The sequence below is a fragment of the Euprymna scolopes genome, chromosome 2 (genome assembly GCF_053919585.1).
Source record: "Euprymna scolopes isolate OS-2025 chromosome 2, ASM5391958v1, whole genome shotgun sequence".
NCBI classification, from domain to species: domain Eukaryota; kingdom Metazoa; phylum Mollusca; class Cephalopoda; order Sepiida; family Sepiolidae; genus Euprymna; species Euprymna scolopes.
In genome coordinates, this window is record NC_136483.1 from 159,239,210 (window position 1) to 159,253,663 (window position 14,454).

Below are 14,454 nucleotides of genomic sequence, written 5' to 3' on the forward strand. Positions count from 1 at the left end.
AAGATGTACTTTCAGATAAAGAGTCTTTGGCCATTGCTATTGGTGGTAGAGAAGGTTTCTTGTAATTACTGAAGGAAACAAGTTTCGTCTTGGCAGCATTGAATGCGACCATCCATTTTTGTCTCCATTCCACTACAGATTGGGGGTCGTCCTCTAGTGTTTCTGCCGTTTCTTTAGATATGTGTTCATTTGTTTTCTTGTCGTGTCTGTTATAGAGCGTGGTGTCATCAGCATATATACTTATCTCACAGACAATTTTGTCAGAGATGGCATTTATGAATATTAGGAATAATAGAGGTCCAAGGATAGACCCCTGAGGCACTACCGCATTTGTATCATATCTCGGAATTCTAGGAGCTGTATGTGCTCTCCGCTTATCTCAGTACTTGTTTCCAGTCATCTTGTACAGACACTTCACTTGCCACTGGTATTTAACAATGTCGACTCAGAAGAGGTGTGGTTAGAGATTGTACACCTCCTGCCACAAATATTTCACGTGCAAGGACACCTTTGTGGTTATCCATAGTCTGTCAAAGACTGAAGGAGCCCTTGTATATGTGTAAACAGTTGTACACACATCTACAATGAACATTATTAAACGTTAGACGACACAAAGAAATTCATTATACACCCACATACATTATATACACTCCTTGCATATATATAGACCTAACTATCTAACATACTCTTAACCTGGCAAAACGTAACATATAGTGATTTAGTGCTATGCTCACCTCTTATATAATAATCATGTTGACACATCGGTTCTTATTGGATCACCAAAGTTAAGCAACTTTGAACCTGATCAGTACTAAATGGGTGACCATTTGTGACTTCTAAAAGCTGTATGTGCCATTGCTTATCTCGACACCCTGGACTTGTACTTGCCACTAGACTCAAGCAGTGCAGATTCAGGAGCTTGTGGTTGGAGATTGCGCAACTGTTGCCTCACAATTACATGCGCAGCTACCCCTACAGAGGGATCCTTTTTCTTTCGAGATTAAATGGAGGCATCGGTATCGGTTGGCTCACCTCTTGAATAGAGTACAATGTAAGACCTGTTTTCCTAGCAATACAGAAATTTAAATGTAATGCAAGCAAATATCTTCCTGCTCAACTCCCCACCAAGATTACCCGTCTACAAATCTTCCTCTTACCACAGTAGCCCCTCTCCCCCGTTTTAGTGGTAATATGCTTTGTTTGAAGTGAATAACAGTAAATAAAAAATTAAAAAAAAGAAGAAACTGATATTCATTAACAAAGAGAATCGCATCTTAAAAATGTCATGATGCAATTGTCTTTACTTACCTATTTGTAAATAATGGACTCGTCCAGAAACATATGAACAGGCCTACTCCTTTGCCTGCTATTTATGCACTACTAGCAGAGAGACCCGATGTTGCCCATGATTGAATGATGATCAACGCGTGTTTCACATTCTCATATTTTTACGAGGGGCGTGCAATAAGTAATGCCCCTGACCCACTTCCATTTGTCTGATCTAGCTGAAATTTTGCATGTGCAATGATTGATATCTCTACGCGTTATGTGGTAAATTACAGCTCTGAACTAATTGTGGTTTCTGTTTTACAGGTTTTTGAACTGAGTCAGGTGTGAAATGGAGCCTGTTGAATGTCGAGCAATGATCCGGTTTTTGTATTTGAAAGGATACACACCACAGGAGACTTTTGATGAAATGAAAGAAACTTATGGTGATAATGTCCCATCATACGTCCTTGTAAAACGCTGGCATCGTGAATTCAAACATGGCCGGAAGTCTGTGGAAACAGCTCCTAGATCTGGTTACACCCCTCTGCCATTGATGAGGCATCTGTCCGTCAAGTTGAGGCTGCGATTTTGGAAGATCGGCGCATTACTATTCGCCAAATAGCCGAAGATATCAAAATTAGTACAGGGTTTGTGGAAACTATCATTCATGACCATTTGCATATGCATAAGGTGTCTGTCAGATGGATTCCCAGGTTGCTCACACCATTCCAGAAGCGAGAATGCATCGAGTGCTCGAGGATGAATTTGGAGATGTGCCAAGAAGATGAGTCAAAGTTTTTCAAAAGACTGATTACACAGAAGGAAACGTGGGTCCATCATTATGATCCAGAGATCAAAGCCCAGTCAATGCAGTGGAAGCACTTGGACTCACAACCTCCAAAGAAGGTAAGGGTGCAGCTCTCTGCTGGCAAGGTCATGCTCACAGTTTTCTGGGACTAGGACGGAGTAGTGATGACAGATTTCCTGGAAAAGAGTACCACAATTACAGGAGCCTATTATGCTTCACTTTTGAGGAAATTAAGGGAAGCTATCAAAATCAAGAGGCAGGGCAAGATTAGAAAAGGTACCCTCCTCCTGCAGGACAACGCTCCAGTCCACAACTCGCATGTCGCCAGATCAGAAGCATTGGTGTGTGGTTATGAAATCCTTCCTCATCTTCCCTACTCTCCTGATCTTGCACCCTCTAACTTTCACCTCTTCCCAGCCATGAAGTTGTTTTTGAAAGGAAAGCGTTTCCCAGATGATGCAGCCTTGATTTTTGAAGTCACGTGCTGGTTGGAGGATCAACCTGGGGTGTTCTACAAAAACGGTCTCCAGAGCTGCATCAAAGGATGGGGAAAATGCGTAACTCTAGGTGGTTCCCATGTAGAGAAAGACTAATAACTGTGCCAAGTTTCGTTGCTCTACCGCTATGGAAAGTGGTTCAGGCGCATTACTTATTGCGCGCCCCTCGTATTGTTATAAAATTAAGGTAATCGCCCAATTTTCAATCAAATCATGCCTCACTGCAGTGACTTAGTTCGCAATACATTGTAGTCTACATTGCACTGTGGAGAACCTACTATTAATTTTATAAAATTATTTTTTATATATAATGGCTTGATATAAAGTTTAAAATGCAAAAATCAAGTATCATGCTTTAATTGTGCTCTAAGCAGAAACATTCATTTCGAACGCGCCCCTGTCATATCAAAGAACCTATTATTGATTTTATATGACTTGGTTTACTGTTTGTGCGGTGATAATAGCTTGAATTTAAGTTTAAAATGAGAAAGTATCATGGTGTAATTGTGCTTTAAACAGAAACATTAATTTCAAACGCACCCCTGTCATATCAAAGAACCTACTGTTGGTTTTATATTTATATTTTATATAAAATATCTTCATGTGAAATTTCATAAAAATCAGCCCAACTGTTTTCGAGTCCATAGAGAACGAACTCACACACACAAAATTCCTTTTATATAATAGTAGAGATTGTTGCATAGTGAATTGCTCTCTGTCGGATAGTGAGTACATCAACTAGTGCTTATGGACAAGATCAAAGTGTAGTATCTGTTCTTCAGTACATCAACTAGTGCTAACTTGACAAAGGTGGAACTAACTACAGATCGAAGTGACATGAAGTTTTTGAAATAAACCAATTCCCATGGAAGACGAAAAGACAAATATCCTGTAAGGTTAGACGATCTAAATATGTTAAAATAGAATAAAAAACAAAGAGGCAGATCGCCAATAATGCTCTAATAACTGAAAGGAAATTTTGAGAATTGCCAAGAATGAAATGTCTCTTTCCCCCCCCCCCCAAGATCTCTGTTTGCTGTGTTTACCCATTGACCCTTCAATAAGATACGAGGGAAGTTCCAAAAGTAAGGTCTCCTATTTTTTTTTATTCTGCTTCAATGGATTAGAGGGGATTGCAAATTGTATTGTTATGACGACTGAATTAGTGCATTCCTGACCAGAAAGTTTCATCTCTTTCTTGCAGATATTGACAGTGTGAGATTCTAAGAAAGCAACCCTGTTATGGACGTGTGTCAGAAACAGATATGTATCATTGAATTCCTCCATGCAGAGAAGATTGAACCAATCAGCATTCACTGGCACCTATTGAATCTTTACAAAGCTGATGCAGTTGATGTCAGTACAGTTAAGAGATGGGTCCGTCGATTTTAGAATGGTGACAGAGATATGCTCCAGACTTTTACGGCTGAAGGATTGTTCATCACTGGCAAAAGTACATTGAGAATGATGATAACTATGCAGAAAAATAACTCGTTTTAATGGCACCACTCTCGTCTTTGTTGCCCTTCAACGTTTTAGTTTTTTAAGTTCTTTTTTTCTACCCCCCGTATAACTCTTTTAATAGAAACATTACCCTATTAGCGGGAGGCATGAAAACTATGAAATTTAAGAATCTTAGATGATGGTTTTATTTTATAGAAAAAAATAAAGAATATTAATTTTAACTTCATTTTTATTTATAAAATTGGTCTGTTTATCACACTGATGGTGAGATTAAAACACCAAAGTCATATTCAAAATATAACTTTCAAATTTTTAATACACGGAGCATGTGTAAGATTATACATGTTATGATGTTATGATTTAGATCTCGTTTTGACTTGGGGACGCCGTCATACTGTCTGCCACGTGTCACCGTGACGACCACCACTCAAGTTTCATGATTCCTGACCGCTTTGGGGAGAAACTGACTACGTAGGGATTCACGCTACGATCGCTACCATGGCACCAAAGTCGAGGCACATGATCATGGTTACCTCCACAAAATTACGGGCAAAACGCTTAGATGCCTTACACACCGTAGCGAAAACAACAACCCAAAAGAAACACAGTTTTCTCGACATGGAGGCAATTTCTTCATCACTAACCGTTTGTCTACAACTACGTCCGCGTGCTTGCTATATTTAGCGAAGCCAAGGAAAAGACAGCAGAAGGACCACCAGCCTCGCCATCACCACAACGCTACGGCTGTCGCGACCAATGCTACTACTACTACAACGAAGGCTTCGGCGCGCCTTCTAACAACAACAACTATCGCTATTGACACACGATTATAACCAGCACTGCTGCTACTACCATTACCAACGAAGGCTTCGTCGCGCCTTCTGACAACAACAACTATCGCTATTGACACACGATTATAACCAGCACTGCTGCTACTACCATTACCAACGAAGGCTTCGTCGCGCCTTCTATCAACAACAACTATCGCTATTGACACACGATTATAACCAGACCAGCACTGCTGCTACTACCATTACCAACGAAGGCTTCGTCGCGCCTTCTAACAACAACAACTATCGCTATTGACACACGATTATAACCAGCACTGCTGCTACTACCATTACCAACGAAGGCTACGTCGCGCCTTCTATCAACAACAACTATCGCTATTGACACACGATTATAACCAGCACTGCTGCTACTACCATTACCAACGAAGGCTTCGTCGCGCCTTCTAACAACAACAACTATCGCTATTGACACACGATTATAACCAGACCAGCACTGCTGCTACTACTATTACAAACGAAGGTTTCGTCGTGCCTTATAACCACAATAACAACAACTAACAACAATCTGCCATCTTCACCCCAAGGACAGCTCGTTATTATTCTGTGTTATTTATTAGAAAATAAATTGTTGAGTTCGTTCAAATCTTAATCCTGTGTTGTCTATTCTTTTTGCTTGTCACCATACGCTTCGTAACATAACATACAGCATAATCAGTTCGCATTAGATCACAAAAATTAAACAACACTGAGCCTGATCAGTACCAGATGTGTGACCATTTTTTAGATACCAGGAGCTGTATGTAGGAGGACGTCGATATCTCCTTGCAAAAAGTACAAAAACCTAACATCATCTTCCCTGATGAAGATATACATGCAATTGGGGACTGCTTGTGAATTTCATATTCCCAAGAAATTTCTTCCTTTCAATTCACCTATGGTCAATGCCGTTTGTTGTTTCGTTGTTGTTGTGTAAGGTTAATTCATTTGCATATTTCTTTGCAAAAGGACATCTCACTAATTCACCATCCATTCTTATTGTTTTCTTTCTAAAGAAGCACTTTTACAGACTTATTTCACTTGGTTTGTCCGTTCTATTGTTTCTCGGAAACTACTGAACCGATTTGACTGAAATTTTGTTTGCACCTTTGTTATATGATTTCTGTTATGTAAATTTTGTGTGCACCTTTGAGTATAGCGAACTATCATGGTATCCGTTTGATGCACAGTTAGGTTGGTTGGTTGTTTTGTTTTACGGCATATCAACCTTTTCAGGTTATTTAATGCTGAATCTGGTGATTTTGAAGAACGATTTTTTAATATAGTATATTTGTTTTTTAAGTCGTATTCTATTTAACCCATAGTTGGGACCGTAACAGGTACTACCACTGCGGGTCAGAGTGGACCTGGGAGCAATGGCAATTAAAGGGTGGCTCCACACTCCCTAAGGCCTGCAAGCTGGGGCCTTACCATCGGATATAGTTTAAGGTCATATCCAGGACCGCACAGTTAGGGATTGATATGAATTAATAGGGATTTGTACCCACAGTACCACTTTTACTTTAGAAATTTTCTCAGAAACTACGGGGTCGATCTGTTTGAAATTTTGTATAGGCCTTTGTTATGATAAGTTGCAGTGAACTTAGTACATGAGTATCCGTTCAATGCACAGTTAGGGATTAAAAAGTATTAGTGTTTAATGTAAGAATAAGCACAGATTTGACCATATTTAACCATCAGTTTGGCATAAACCATGCATTTTAAGTCAACGAGCTATATTATTATAGAACATAATCCTGAAGTTATGCTTTTGATCTTCCAAGCACATTGTGTATTTAAAGACTTTGGGATTCATACATGTGATCCTTTAAACATACTCACCACTTCGGAGCATCTGCGTTAGAAGGTGGTAAAAATTTTTCTGTCGTATATCCAGGTATCCCACGTTCTGTAATGGCTCAGGAATATCACAGTCTTCGAGCTTGATAACTACCATTCGTTGCTGATGAAGGCTTGTATCTGTGAGGTTTTGGAGAATCTCCTGGAATTCAAACCACGTTGAACACACATAATTCCGACTGAGAACAATCACCACGCGCTCGCTCAACATGGCCGCACAAAGCGTCGACTGGGTCATACTAGCCTTATTCTTATTTGGTCTATTATTGTTATTGTTATAGTAACACTTGTAGTAGTACGGGCACTCCTCGAGCTTTCTCACGATTCCTTCGACCCAGGCGTTATCCTGTGGGCTGTGCGTAAAAAATATATGATATCTGTATAAATCCTGCAAAGGTGGCGCCGGGAAAAAGGAGTCCATGTTGATGCAGTCGTCAGTCGTGTAGCTTCCCAGCTCACTTTGATCGCCTTCGTCGGCATGGTGGAGGCTGAACGATCCGCATATCGAGTTGGAAGAGGAATCCAATAAGATGCCATCGTTACTGATCGCATCGCCAGGTTCGTCTTTCGGTATCAGGTTCTGGTGATCTGGAATAGAAAATAGAAAAATCCTCTGAAGTTTAATCGATGAAGCAGACAAAAGAATCACTTTCAAAGACTTGTTATACAAACAAACATATGAAACAAGAAAGAACATTCGTCATCAATATCATACGAGGGTCGTTCCAAAACTAAAGCCTCCTATTTTTTTTAACACACAAAATTGACGAACTACGAAGACGAGAGGGGTATCATTAAAACAAGCGAGCTTTTTGTTCTCCAGAACTTATTTTTCTACATAGTCACCACCATTCTTAATGCACTTTTTTCAGCGATAAACAATGGTTGTGTATGAGTGTCCAGAGCGCGCTTTGCATACGAGGGTCATTCCATTTCATTGTTATGTTCAGTGCAGTAAACTAAGTATTATGGTATCTGTGCGATGCACAGTTAAGGATTAATAGGGATCAATAAAGATTAGTATTTAATGGAAGAATGGGCACAAATTTAACCATATTCAACCATCAATTGAAAACGGGAATGGTACCATTATAACAGGCGATAATTTATTTTTGCTACATAGTCACCACCATTCTCAATGCATTTTTTTTCCAGCAATGAACGATGATTGTGTCTAGGTGATTTGTCGTACAAGGATCATTCCAAAAGTAAAGCTTCCTATCTTTTAACTCAAAAAGTTGAAGAACTATGAAGACCAGGGTGGTACCATTAAAACGAGCGACCTTTTGCATTCCAGAATTTATTTTTCTACATAGATATCACTATTCTTAATGTACTTTTGCCAGGAATTTAATAACACATCTCTGCTTCTGACGCATGTCTGTTGGTTGCTTTTGTAGAGTTTCACACCATCAATATCTGCAACAAAAAGATGAAACTTTCAGGTTCAGTCATCATAACAATGAAATTTACAATCCATTCTGATCCATGCGGGCGGAATAAAAAATGGAAGGTGTTACTTTTGGAATTCTTCTTGTATCTATCTTAGTATGTCTGTCTGTTTGTCTGTCCGTTCCACTTTTTCTTGGAAAATACTGGACCGATTTTGCTGAAATTTTATATGGATTTTGTTATGATAAGATGCAGCGAACTAAGTATTATGGTATCCGTTTGTGCGCAATTAGGAATTAATAGGGACTAGCAATGATACCGGCGATCTGCCAGGGACTTAGCTGTGTGCTTGGGTATATATTTATATACATGTTAATGAGAATCGTAGATATTGCAGTAAAAGTATGAAGTGGACAGAGATAAATTTCAAAATACAAACAGCAATATTTTAATCTATACTAGCGGGACCTGTGGAAATTCCACTGTGGACTCATTCATATGGAATATATTGATGTTGGCATTCTGCAGATGTTCAGTGTAAATGAAGACGCTTTGATACTATTGTGGCTTTTTTGTTAAGATTGCAAAAGTATTTATCTAAGCTAGCACGAACGCCCAGCAAAACCCGATCGTAAATTCTGTTTCCACATAATATTTTAATTCTTGCAGATTTCGTATAAATTATTATAGAGTTAATGTTCTATCGATTTTTATATATTATAAAGTTGCGATTTCAAAAATAAAAAATGTATCCATAGACTTGGGTGCATTAGCAAAATTTTGAAACCAAAATAAAAATTTATGAAAAAAATAAAATAAATAAAATAATATATATTATATATATATATATATATATATATATATATATATATATATATATATATATATATATATAACTGGAGTTCTTTCAGTCATAATCGAAACCGAAACCAAAACTTATGAAGAATTCTTGATAAAATTATTTATAAAGACAAAATAGATTACTGGAGTGCCATCAGTTATAATCGAAACCGAAACAAAAACTTTGGGAGAATTCTTGGTAAAATTATTTATGACAAGAAATGGAAGTACATAACAATTAAACGACCCGGATGTAAGTGTGACACAGAAAATAACACACACGCTATCATATTAATATATAGATTAATATTTAATGCAAAACGGAGCACAAATTTAACCATATTCACCTATAAATTTGACACAAAACACTCATTCTAAGTCAATAGGCTATAACTTTTTCCATTTTTAACGGGCTAAAAGTCTGGGCTACATAATCATATGCCAAGACATTTCATGTTCATACATATGTTACCACTTACAACACCAATGAGAAATCGATTGTGAAAGATGAAGGATTTAAAAATTTGCTAAGGGATAGCGATTTTGATTTTATCCATTTTAAAATTAATTGCTCCAATATCGAATTCTCTATTACTATCAACATAACCAGTTTAAAAAAGGAAATTCTTTGGATCCTTTGTGTTTTAGTATAATTTTGATAAGCGATTAGGATATATGTTACTATAACTAACATAAAGAAAATAGGAGTGAAAAACAAATATGCAACAAATAAATGGTACCAAAGGCAAGATAAGTTACTCTTCTACCTATCTGGATAAGTTTGTTTGTATTTTGAGATATTTTAAAGCATATTTTGTTCAAAATAAACCTAGTGTCCACTTTGTTTAGGTCGAACGAAAAAACATAATTGCTCATAAGCTGTGCACGAGGAACATAGCAGTAGTGGCACTCACCCTAAGCGTGTTGAACCGGCTTCCTTCGAAGGAGGAAGTGCTACAGTAATATTGAATTCACATACGATCCCCAGTCGCTTGAATATTTCTGCCAAAGGAGATGATGATGTTAGGTTTTTGAAATTTATGCAAGAGGTGTCACTCATCTGGTACTGACCAGATTCAACTTTGTTTAACTTTGATGATCTATTGAGAATCGGTGTGTTAACATAATTATGCCATACATATGTGTGCAGGAGGGTCCTTGATAATCGCTCAAAAAATCGAAAATTAAGCAAAATAATTGTAGAACGTTACATTTTCACATAATTGGTGACATTAGATGTGTTTCTTTATTTTTTTTTTCATATTGTATTTCATCTACTTCTTTTTTTTTTTTTTTTTTACAAAGGAGTCACCACTTATCAAGGCCCGGAGGCCACTTGAGGATAAGGATTAATGAGTGTAAAGTAGTTAATGGTAGAATGTCGTAGTAATCATTAGTAATGGGAATTGGGTAAATTGGATTACTTAAGGGGACAGCTCCTCAAGAATTTGTTCACGTTGGACTTGAAGACAACCATATTGTAGTCAGTTGGAACAGAGTTCCACAGGCGTGCAGTTCTAAGAAGCTTTGTTCATGGAATCTACATTTAGGTTTAAGCACAGATAAATAGTGGGGGAATTTCACAGAACAGACATAGCAAGTCTATATCTCATTATCTATCGTTATTTTCATGGCAGATGCTCGACTGAGCTTTAATCCATGGTTCCCCTCCTGTAAAAGATTCACGGCAAACACTTGCCTAGCTACAACTGCCAACAATTTCCCTTACACTTTAACTGTACCTAAAACTAAACAAAAATTCAATGAGCAATAGAACACAATACGACAGGTCTTCTTCCCAGCTTACTATAACATGGTTGTAACCAAATTAATTTTGAACCGCTATCATAAATAATCAATTTCTACACAATTACCACCATTAGTCTTTATCACAGTGTGTATTGTCGTTGTTCTCTCTGACCAAAATGTTGTATGTAAAGAAAGTCACAAAGGAAACAAGAACTTCAACACAAACTTTCAAGGTGCAAGAAAGTTTTTTACTTTCATTCACTTTCCACACTAATCGCCGATATGTATTTAGCACCAGTATGTTCTCTCTTCCTGATCACCATGTTGGTCAGATATCAATACACGGCAATAGACACAGCTGGCTCTCAATACACGATACAAGACACAGCTGGCTCTCAATACACGGCACCAGACACAGCTGGCTCTCAATACACGGCACCAGACACAGATGGCTCTCAATACACGGCACCAGACACAGATGGCTCTCAATACACGGCACCAGACACAGCTGGCTCTCAATACACGGCACCAGACACAGATGGCTCTCAATACACGGCACCAGACACAGATGGCTCTCAATACACGGCACCAGACACAGATGGCTCTCAATACACGGCACCAGACACAGATGGCTCTCAATACACGGCACCAGACACAGATGGCTCTCAATACACGGCACCAGACACAGATGGCTCTCAATACACGGCACCAGACACAGATGGCTCTCAATACACGGCACCAGACACAGATGGCTCTCAATACATGGCACCAGACACAGATGGCTCTCAATACACGGCACCAGACACAGATGGCTCTCAATACACGGCACCAGACACAGATGGCTCTCAATACACGGCACCAGACACAGATGGCTCTCAATACACGGCACCAGACACAGATGGCTCTCAATACACGGCACCAGATACAGATTGCTCTCAATACACGGCAACAGACACAGCTGGCTATCAATATACGGCAACAGAAACAGCTGATTCTTAATATTCTACAGCAGACGCATCTGGCTGTCAATACACAACACCAAACACAGTTGGTTGTCAATATACGGCACAAGATACAACTGGCTATTTATACACGGCAACAGACACAGCTGGGCTCTAAATATCCTACACCAGGCACAGCTAGTACATTACAGGTATTCACTAATTAACCCCTATCCTCGATAGCCTTGATAATTGTTGCTTCTGTAAAAAAATTCCTTGTGTGGAGAATAAACAATTCAAAGTTTTTGTTTGCTAAAACCTATTTCATAAATAGCTCACACAGCACAGCCAGACCCGTTTCTTTTTAGACACACCATATACAATGATAAGGTTTCCTATCATCTAATATATAAACGGCTATATGTCTGTCTGTCTCCATATTTTCAAACTATCTCCTCCAAAACTAAAAATCACAGAGCGGTGCTTGGTGCCTCAAATGATTGGATTTTTTACAAACCGTTCTTTTATGAGTGTTTAGCTGATTAAAATAGTTTTTAAAAGGGGGTCAAAAATGGGTCAAAATTGAAAAAATTGTTATACATTTTGTACATTCATCTTAGTTCATTTTTAATCAGTTTATATGCATGTCACGTTGGTACAGTGGTAACGTCACCAGCTTTGAATACTACAGTTCTGCTTTCAATTTAAGCTAATGACTCCCAAATATTTTCTACTTTTACTTTTGAAATCGCGACTATAATTATACTAGCAGTTCAGCGCAGGCCCTATGTACTGTTCATAACTTTATGTGCACATGTATATATATTAAAAAGTTTGACTCATGTTCAAATTGTCGGAGGAGTTTGGTAGGATCTGCACAGGTCAAATCTTTTGAACTTTGACCTTTTGGCAGCCAAATTTTCGCCCAAAGAACTGATTAAAAAGTTTGCTGCATGTCTGAATACCCTTTATGTAACATTTCAAATGTTTAGACCAAAAATTGGCCGAGTAATTTGGTAGAGACCGCAGAGGTTAATTTTTTTTTTACCCCAATTTTGACCCCTTAACATTTCTTGTTTTGTGCTCAAATCAAATTAAAAAGTTTGATTCTTGTCCAATTAACCTACATCTAAAATTTCAAGTGTTTAGACCCAAAATTTGGCGGAGGAGTTTGGTAGAGTTTTCAAAGGTCAAGTCGTTGAACTTTGACCCCTTGACAGCCAAATTTGTGGTCGAAAACCGATTAAAAAGATTTTCCTAAATCTCAATACCCCTTATGTCAAATCTCGAGCTTGCAGACTGAAAATTGACAGAGTAGTTTGGTAGGGAAATGTACACACACACACAGACACACACACGCAGACAATTTCAAAAACTTTTATAGATATACGAAATCTGGACTAATTAAAATATCATATTTAAGCGTATTTTACACCCGGGCAAAGCCGCCCCACGCTAATACTAGATACAAACTATTACATATTTGCATCCACATCGCAGATTCCATTTATCAAAGTGTCTGTTGCTAAAACCTATTCATAGGCAGGCATGACTGATCTTATGATTTACCATTCAAATTGCAATGGTTTTCAGTGGGCGTACACGCCGCATGTCTTGAAGCATACATCATTCACAATATAAAATTCGTGACTTTTAAGTCGTCACTAATAATATCTTTTCTTATTAGGAGAACAGATATCTGTATATCTAAAGGATTCATCTTTTAACGTGGCATAGAATACATAGCATACGAAAAGTGATGGAAAAAATAAAGAAGTCATCGCACTAATATTCATATCCATATAAAATAGCGTTTCACTTGCTGAAGTTAAAAAGAACTAAGAAATAGATTTTTAATAGATTTAAAAAAAAAAAATCAAACTTGAAAGTTTAAATATTTTTTAAAGAATTAAAAAAAATGTATTAATCTGTATATTGGTATAGAACGCAGAAAATAAAAGAAAGAAAACGTCTCATTATGGAAATAGATTGAAAGAAGAAGACAGAATACTTGAAATGAATTTGTCGGTTGGATTTTTTTTATTCTCTAACATATGTGTGACAGGTCATATATATATATTATTTCAACCTCGGGGATTTTATTCAAATCATTACAAGTTGCTTCAATCGACAGGACAATAAAATTATCCTGCCGATCTCGGCAGACAATTTAAGCCAAATTTTGGCTTATATTATCTTTCGATTGAAACAACTTGTAATGATTTAAGCAAAATCCTCGAGGTTGAAATAATAAAAATATATTTAGCTCTACTATCGTACCTCATAATATATATATATATATATATATATATATATATATATATATATATATATATATATATATTATTGGTAGTATTGTTTAGTTATTTAAACAAAAACAAACTGTGTCTACCGAAGAGTGCTCAATGTTTAGACAGAGCAATATGAATATGTTGAATATGAAAACTAGTGGCTACACATATGCAAATATGTTTCAGTGACCACCCTGCTGGGGAAAATCACATCATCAGGCCAAGAATATCTCCGAAAGTATCAGTCAAAAACATTACCTTTTTATATTAAAACCAATCTATAGGATTATATCATTGCCAAGGGTAATAAAATAAGTGATCACATTATACAAATTGATGTGGGATCTCCCAATATAACTTTATAGTTATGCTTTTTTTAGTTAGCATTAAAACATCCAGCTCTACTTTTAGTGGTTGTTTAAGGAATACGGATTTTAGAAGATAAAAAATCCAAAAGGAGGAGGAGGAGGAAGCTGAAGTTAATTTTTAATTTAGAAATCAACTTTTTTTCTGCTA

At 37.4% G+C, this 14,454-nt stretch overlaps 1 protein-coding gene across 1 annotated transcript in view; it reads right to left on the reverse strand.

The window, feature by feature from the left end:
- LOC145240794 (uncharacterized) overlaps nucleotides 1-14,454 on the reverse strand; it is a 113,688-nt gene that overhangs the window by 15,665 nt on the left and 83,569 nt on the right. The window contains exon 2 of the mRNA XM_080103994.1: nucleotides 6,708-7,313. Within this exon, the coding sequence (XP_079960120.1) occupies nucleotides 6,708-7,313 (606 nt within the window). The remainder of the gene's footprint in view (nucleotides 1-6,707; nucleotides 7,314-14,454) is intronic.